The sequence below is a fragment of the Panthera leo genome, chromosome F3 (genome assembly GCF_018350215.1).
Source record: "Panthera leo isolate Ple1 chromosome F3, P.leo_Ple1_pat1.1, whole genome shotgun sequence".
NCBI classification, from domain to species: Eukaryota; Metazoa; Chordata; class Mammalia; order Carnivora; family Felidae; genus Panthera; species Panthera leo.
Window position 1 is genome coordinate 69270617 of NC_056696.1, and position 7956 is coordinate 69278572.

Below are 7956 nucleotides of genomic sequence, written 5' to 3' on the forward strand. Positions count from 1 at the left end.
CACTCGGTGCCAGCCCGCCACCCCCCTTTCCCTTGGCACGGATACCACCAGCCTGGCCTACGTTTGTTTGTTGTCACCTGTGTCCCCCATTTGGTTGTCATCGCCACAGAGCCAGGACGAATCTGTCTTGTTTCTGAGCACACCCACGGTGCGTCAGACTGGTGACTTAAATAGTTACATGAATAATGAGTGGCTCTTAGGCCTGCCACTTGTTAGGTATGTGACCTCAGGCAAGTTACCTACCTCTCAGTTAACATCTGTGCCCTTACTGTGAGCAGGCACTGTGTGTGCGTTTTGTACACGCTGATTCACGTAAGCCCCGAAGGAATCCCATGAAGTAGCCACCATTATTACCCTTGATCCTCAACAGATAGGGACGTGAGGCCCAGAGGGGTGGGGTGACCCTGCTTCAGCTCTGCCGGCAAGGCTGGGGTATCACAGGCTGGAGTCAGTGAGTGGCCTGGAATTGGATTAGCTGCTGGTCCCCACTTCTGTCCCCCCTGCTCCTCATAACCTTGCCTATAAAACAGGGCTAATCACAGCTCTCCCTTCCCTCCCCTGCTTGTTCCCTTCACCTGCAGGGGCTGAGTCCTCAAGGAGATGATGCCCAGGCTGGGCCTGGATGCTGGGCGCCCTGGCTGAGGTCAAGGTGTCGTGAGATCTGGGGCTGCCTCCACAGACAATAGGGCTTCTTTGGAGGCCTGGGTGCTGCTCTCGTCTCCCCCTTCCCACCCTCCTCTGGGTGTTGGGCTCTCGTGCTGTGAAACAGGGAGGGGTCTCTCAGGCTGGGGCATGCATGAGGGCACAGAGAAGTGATATGGAGGGATTTCCATGTCTGATAATATGGTGCTTTGTGCCTGCTCCAGCTAAAAATAACAAAAAATGCTGGATAGAATTAAAAAATAACATGTTTCAAAGCAATGAAGAGCTCACAGGGCAGTAAGAGAACGCTGAGTCCCAGAGGTGAGCAGGACACCAGGGCCCCTCATGCCCTGAGAGCACTGGCCCCACTAAGCCAAAAGGACCTTTGGTTTCACAGTCTGTGGAGTGAGGAAGACAGAGCCTGAAGCCCAGCGTTCGTTGAGGAGAGGAGACACAGGGGCAGCCCCCATGATGCTGGGACCCCAAAGGGCTCCACACTCCAGCTAGAGCCAGAGGAAACCCAGCCCCACCCCATCGGACCCTCACGGAACGGAGGGCAGGACACAGACCTCAGGCTGTACGCACAGGGGGCCGTGCAGGGTCTGAGGTCACTCGCAGCACTTGGGGGCCGTGGGGGCCGCAGAGGAGTCAGCATGACCGTGGAAGGGCTCTGGCGGCAACTTGCCTTCCTCTTCCTCCGGGCCCGCTGAAGAAGGTCTCACACGGGGGAGAGCCGTTCACAGCTGAAAGTGACCAAGGACACTGATCCAGAGGCCAGGCAGGGAGGGTGTCTCATACCTCAGTGTCCTCACTTGTAAATAGGGGGGCTAAGCAGATGTCTCCAAGATCCCCTTTGGCACAGGGGTTCCCTAGGGGTGAGGCTAAGTGTGCCCCCACTTTGCATGCTTCTAGGGTGCTTGTTCAGAGTGAAGAGGTGGGGACAGATGTGAGGGGTTAGCCTATCTCCTCCAACGGGCGCTGGAAGATCAGGGGTGGGGTGCTGCGCCCGGTCCCCAACTCTGGGGGCAGGCAATGAGGGGGTAAGTGTCTGTGGCCCAGACTTGGCCTTTGATGTGTGCATGGATGGGGGGGTAGTGGGGCTGGTAATAAGGGCCGCCAGGGAAGGAGGCAGGGGAGCCCCTGGGGGCATCCTCAGCTTGACCTACTTGGGCCCCCATAATTGCTTCCTTCCTTCCATGGGAGAGTACAAATAGGGATGTCTTGTCTCTTGCCTCCTACAGCTGAAACGCCGACACCAGTGGTGAGTGCCAGCTGCTTGGGTCCTGCCCTGGATTGGGTGTTGGGCAGTTCGGGGTCTGTCTCCTGGCCCAGGGTCTGGGTCTGGGGGCAGAGTGGTGAGCACAGCAGGGACCAGAGAGGTGAGGGCAGTCAGATATGGAGGGCTCAAGGGTTCTTTGTACACTCAGTGGTGTGCAGAGCTGAGGTCTGCAGGAGTGGGGGCCGCGGGCTAAAAGCACTGGTGTTGGCTCCCTTTCCATGTTGTCCCCCACCCCCCCTCTTCCTGCTGAAGCCTGAGACAGGCCAGGGCTATGCCGGGAAGAGGAATCCCTCCAGTCTCCAGGCACCCAGCTTCTGAAAGATCAAGCGCGGTGTCATCAGCCCGGCTGGCAGGAGCCCGAAGGGCCGCTGAGCACCTCTGAGGTTGCTATTCCCTGGGTTTGTGGCCCTTTCCTCTACTGAGAACCCAGACACCCTGCGCCACAGGGCTGTCACAAAGGGACCGCAGCCCCCAGCCATGCGCGCCTCTCACTCCACAGGGCCCAGCAGAGGGGAATCAGGGAGAGAGCCCTGGCACTGGCAGCGTGCTGCAGACTCCTGTCCCCTGGGGGACTGAGCAGGGAGGCCCTGGGCTCCCCTGGGAACAGCCCCGCCTCCGCTCCGGCTGTTTCCTACAGAAGGAGCTGGGATCCTTTAGGCCAGGGGGCTGTGTATCTCATGGGGTGGTTGGGGCCGAGCCCTTCCTGGGTGTCAGGGATGCCCAAAGGCAGAGAACTGGGGAGTCCTCAGGGATCCCCAGTATGGGGGTGCAGTCAGGGGACAGGGCACTCTCCCTGAGAAGTGTGCGGTGATGTTAGGGAAACGAGACCTCTGCCCGGAGAATAACAGTGGGGGCAGTAGGGGGAAAATTAGAAGGAGCCGGAGAGCTTAAGGGAGAGGGCTGCTCAGAGGAGGCGGAGCTTGTGGGGCTGGAAGCCGAGTGGAGATTAAGACAGGACTGGGAGCAGACCCTGGGAAGCACAGAGGGCAGAGGTGCCCTGGGCCTCTGGTGTGAGTCAGCCCTTGTTCTCCCACAGTGAGTATGGCCACACCTCTGGAGCAGGCGTTGGCTACAGTCGTGAGCACCTTCCGGAAATACGCAGAGCTCTCCGGGGGCAAGCACGGGCTCTGCCAGGCAGGGCTCAAGGAGCTGCTACAGAAGGAGCTGCCCACCTGGACCCCGGTGAGCCCCCTGGGGGCCCAGGCTGCAGGGCAGCACTGCCTGGACTCTGCAGAGGCAGAGCTGGGGACAAGCCCCCTGCAGGTGGGGTACAGGCGAGGCTGTGGGCCCCTGAGTTCTCATCCGTGTTTCGGGAAGACAGTCACTGGACCTGCTGCTTTGCAGGGCTGCTGGGAGGACTGATTCACAGCACTGTGGAGAGTTCCTGACACATAGTAGGCACTCAGCAGCCAGCAGGGGGGTCTGAGAAGGAGGGTTCAGGGGGCACTGAGGTTCAGGGGAGGTGTGGGACCACCCAGGAGGGGAGGGTGGGGTGGCGGCACGCTCTGTCCTCAACCTTGCCTCCCCCGCACAGATGGGGCTCCGAGAGTGTGACTACGGTGCATTCATGAGCGTCCTGGACACCGACGAGGACCGCAAGGTGGACTTGTGGAGTACGTGCGCTCCCTGGCCTGCCTCTGCACTTTCCGCCACGACTACTTCAAGGACGTGACCCCCGTGACCCCCGTGACCCCCTGCTCCCAGTAGGCTCTGCTCCTGAGGACAGGGGTCTGCTCGGGCAGGACCTGTCCCCCCACCCCCGTCCTGCACCTCCAGCATCCCAGCTAGAGGGTCACAAAGCTGCTGCCCCCTCCCACGGCCGTGACTGTGGTGGGAAAGGGCACATTCAACCCCTAATAAAGTGCTGGTGTCACTTGGTCTGGTCTGCTTCTTCTGGGAGGACAGCCGGGGCCTGGGGCAGAGTCTTCCCTTCTCTCTGGTCTCAGGGCAGGTGTCAGCTTGGCAGCAGCCTGGTCTCCAGCTCTGGCAAGAGCGGTGGGGTCAATACAAGGACAGCGTCCAGGGGCTTTGGGGGGTTCTCTTTCTCCGTCTCTCTGGGGTCTTTGGAAGGCAGCTGTGCTCACCGCTGTACCACCAAGGCTCTCTGGGGTCTTTGAAGAAGAAGCTCCCTTGGGCTGCCAAGGAGGACGCCAGGGCGTCAGTTCCCTGGGGACAGAGCTCAGTCCTCTGTGAGGCCGCTCTGAGGAGGAGGGTAGGGGTGGGGCGTAGGGGTGCAGCGAGGAGGGTAGGGGTGGGGCGTAGGGGTGCAGCGGGCTTGTCCCTGCCTGGCTGTGGGAGCCCAGAGAGCAGAACTAATAGGATTAGGGTGTCTGAGGTCTGACCGGGGTACTGCTCCTGGCCAGGGAGGCGTGCCGTGCCCTGCATTGGAGGGGGAAGGGGACACCTGGAGACAGACCCCGCCCCTGAGGCTGTAGCCACGTGAAGGTCAATTCGGGTTCATACCGCACTCTGAGAAGCTGACCCCGTTCCCTGCCTTCCTTGTTTTGTGGGATTGCTCCTCTAACTTTGCACCCCACCGTGCCTGCTTCACCTTAACACCGTCCCGACTCCAGATGCCCCCTCCCCGGCCACTCTGGGTAGCTGCGGTCCATCCCTGAGCCCTGCACCTGGCTCCCACTCCATCACCGCCTCAGCCAGGACCTTCGTCCACTGACATGCCTGGGATGGTCCCAGCAGTGACTTTGGGTGTTGGCCTGTTCCTCCTCCAGACTCCCAGCTCCTGCCCTGGGCCTCACTCAGCATGTCAGAGAACCCTCTAGAGAGGGGAAAGGCAGCAAGAGCACTGAGCCCGGGTGCCCCCCCACCCCCCCATAGTTCCCGGGCAGCCACATTTCTAGGGCAAATCTTGTTTAAGGCTTTATTTAACTTATTCTTTTAAGCAGACTCCACGCCCAGTGTGGGGTCACACAACCCCGAGATCGAGAGCGGCACACTCTACCATCTGAGCCAGCCGGGCGCATTTCCAGGGCAATGTCTCACTCACCACCCCGTACCCCCTTTTCTAGGTGCCCAGTGGGACCACTTCCTCCCTGGCCCCCACACCCACGGCACAGACTTCTTCTGGCTCCTGAAAACTCAGGTTGTGCTGGGCCACCGGGGGGGTGCCCACCCTCCTGAGAGCCCTGCCTGTGTGGGCTCCCCGTTGCCCAGCGTGCCAACCCAGGGCAGGGAGCTGGGTTTCCAGCAGGGCTGGTGGAGGGGCCGCAGGAGGACTGTCTCTCCCTCTTCCCCAACCCCTGCCATGGGCAGGGCCTGGCCAGGGTATAAATAGCACAGACCGCTGGGCTCTCCCCACTCTTCCCCTCTTCTCACCCTCTCTTCTCGTCTCTTCCTCTTGGCCTGGTGAGTCGTGGCCTCCCAACTAGCACACAAGGGTGTCGGGCCGAGGCTGGGGCAGGACACAAGGGTGTCAGGCCGAGGCTGGGGCAGGGTGGGCAGAAGGAGCGGCTGGTGGGGGCCAGATGTGCTAAATGGGTCCAGTGTGAGATTCCGATGTGGAGGCCCTGGGGTGTGTGTGTGTGTATGTGCGTGCACCTGTGTGCATGCATGTGCAAGAGGGAAAAAAAACACACACACAAAAGAAGTGCAGGTGGCTGGATCTGACCTAGCTGAGCGGTACTGAGATGCTGGCTTTTGCACATGCTGTTGCTGTGGTATGTGATGGTGTGTGTGTGGCATGTGGGTGTGCACATCGGCTTGTGTTTGCTGGTTGCACAAGCCTGTGTGTGCACACTCGAGTGTGGGGAGCCAAGTGAAGGCAACTGTGGCCGTTTGTCTGGTCGTGTCCTCTGAGCTTCTGCCCTGCACCCGGCAGCACAGCCAGAGGCAGCTCGCCTCCCCTCCCCTGCATCCCTGCCCCCGCCACTTCACCCTGCCCCTCCCTACTCTAGGGCTCGGTGGCTGGTTTTTTTCCGCTGCAGGCCCCTGGGCAGGCCTCCAGCAGCACCAGGGTGCGGCTGCTGTGGTCACGGGAGGCCTGAGTGAGGGGTGGAGCCGTCTGGTCTGTTCGAGAGGCCCAGCCTGAGGGAGGCTGGGGAGTTTGCTGCCTGAAGCATCCGCTTCCCACTGTGCACCTTCCCCACCAGGAGCTGAGCTTCCCACTGTGCACCTTCCCCACCAGGAGCTGAGCCCCGCCGTTCTGGGGTCCTCCTCTGGTGGCAGCAGAGAGTCATCAAGTGCTCCCTGAGGGATGGGAGTGGGATGAGACATTCTGACATTCTGAACACAAAGTTGAGGGTGGGGATGGGGAAGCTAAGGGTGTCTCTGGGACCCTGTCCTCAGATCCTGACTGCCACCATGGCGTACCCCCTGGAGAAGGCTCTGGATGTGATGGTGTCCACCTTCCACAAATACTCTGGCAAGGAGGGTGACAAGTTCAAGCTCAACAAGTCAGAGCTAAAGGAGCTGCTGACCCGGGAGCTGCCCAGCTTCTTAGGGGTGAGTGGCCACTGCCTGGGAGTAGGCCCCATGTGCCCCCTTCCCCACAGAGGAGGGGCAAGGCCTGGGTGGGGGCTGTAGCCACAGCAGGCGTCTGTCACCGAGATGGGGAAGTTGGGGCAGAGAGCTTGCCCTGACGGCTTGGTTGGAAACACACTGAGCACCTACCGCTCTCTTCCTAGAGCCCAGCAGGAAGAGGGCTGGGAATGAACAGGTAGGTTGCGGACCAGACTCTGCCAGGTGCTTTGCACAGCTTAACTGAAGGGAAACAAAAGCTCAGGGAGGCTAAATAACTTCCTAAGGTAGGCAGAGTGCAAAGCCGAGACCCGCGAGTCAGGACTGTCCTGTTGCCATCAGTCCAGCAATGAACAATTTTTGAGTCTGGCTTGTGAATGTGAAGACACAGTTATGGAGACACATGCTTACTGCGCCCCCCTCCCTCCGCCCCCAGCAATCACAGCTCCCATCTATATCAAACTTTATGCAGTTTATGCGTTACCTTCTAGGTGCCTGAGTAGCTCAGTAGGTTAAGCATCTGACTCTTGATTTCAGCTCGGTCATGATCTCATGGTTTGAGGGTTCAAACTCCGCATTGGGCTCCGTGCTGAGCGTGGAGTCTGGTTGTTATTCTCTCTCTCCCTCGGCCCCTCCCCCCAGTCCCCCCTCTCTCAATAAACAAATAAACATTGTACATTTACTTTCGTGACTATTGTCTGACTGGATTCTTGAAACAACCTTGCGGAAGACACTGTGGTCCCCCTCTCCAGCTGCACCCAGGTACTCAGACGTCCTCACCCCTCAGGTTGACCTTCTGTGGCCCCAGCTTGGCCCCTGAGAGCCCAGAGCAGAGTGCCCAGGGCAGGCCTCCTGGGAGTGGCTGCACTCCTGTGCCCCCATCTGGAGATGGAACCCTGGTCTAGACTCGGCTCCATCCAGGCTTTGTGGTTCTACCTGTCGCCTCTTCCTTGCAGAAAAGGACGGATGATGCGGCCTTTCAGAGACTGATGAGCAACTTGGACAGCAACAAGGACAATGAAGTGGACTTCCAGGAGTACTGTGTCTTCCTGTCCTGTGTCGCCATGATGTGCAACGAGTTCTTCGAAGGCTTCCCGGATAAGCAGCCCCGGAAGAAGTGAATGCCCGTCATGCGGGTGGGGGGCCTGCCAGCTGGGGTCTCACCTGTTGGCAGTGGCCACAGGGCCTCACCCTGGCTCCAGCAGGTGTGTGCACGATGTGGATAAGTTCAATAAAGATTCTTGGAAGCTTTGAGGCTGACGGTCTGAGACTCTGAGTATGGGTGGGAGTTGAGGGGCATGTAGGGGTAGGGAGCCCTGGCTGTTGGCAGCTGTTTTGTGCGGAGCCAACTAGTGAAGGAAGGAAGGGGTGAGTGGAAGGGCGTCCATGTGCGTGTGTGCGTGATGGAATTGACTAAGGGGCCGAGGGCAAGGAAAAAACCCTCTAAGACTTGGGACACCCCAGCTGGGGGGTCTTGGCCAGCGCACTGTCTCCTCCCACCCCAGCCTCACCTCTGGAGGGACTGAAGGTCACATCTGCTCCTGGCTGGGGTCTGGAATGGA

General features: G+C 59.9%; 2 protein-coding genes across 2 annotated transcripts; both read left to right on the forward strand.

The window, feature by feature from the left end:
- The first annotated feature begins 496 nt into the window (after positions 1–496).
- Positions 497–3785, forward strand: S100A3 (S100 calcium binding protein A3). Its single transcript, XM_042926215.1, is given in 7 exon segments — positions 497–1219; positions 1555–1682; positions 1884–1903; positions 2174–2319; positions 2958–3103; positions 3456–3525; positions 3528–3785. Coding segments are annotated over 3 exon segments (312 nt in total). The 5' UTR covers positions 497–1219; positions 1555–1682; positions 1884–1903; positions 2174–2319; positions 2958–2962; the 3' UTR covers positions 3629–3785.
- Positions 3786–5242: 1457 nt separating this feature from the next.
- On the forward strand, positions 5243–7648 carry S100A4 (S100 calcium binding protein A4). The gene is made up of 3 exons (XM_042925079.1): positions 5243–5284; positions 6224–6379; positions 7351–7648. Exons 2-3 carry the CDS (start codon positions 6239–6241, stop codon positions 7513–7515), a joined length of 306 nt encoding a protein of 101 aa, XP_042781013.1. The 5' UTR covers positions 5243–5284; positions 6224–6238; the 3' UTR covers positions 7516–7648.
- Positions 7649–7956: the final 308 nt, after the last annotated feature.

Bases quoted from the DNA above. Each gene is read 5' to 3' on its own strand.
- S100A4 (XM_042925079.1), top strand. From the start codon at position 6,239: ATGGCGTACCCCCTGGAGAAGGCTCTGGATGTGATGGTGTCCACCTTC. The intron at 6,380-7,350 runs GTGAGTGGCCAC...TCTTCCTTGCAG, and splicing joins AGCTGCCCAGCTTCTTAGGG to AAAAGGACGGATGATGCGGC.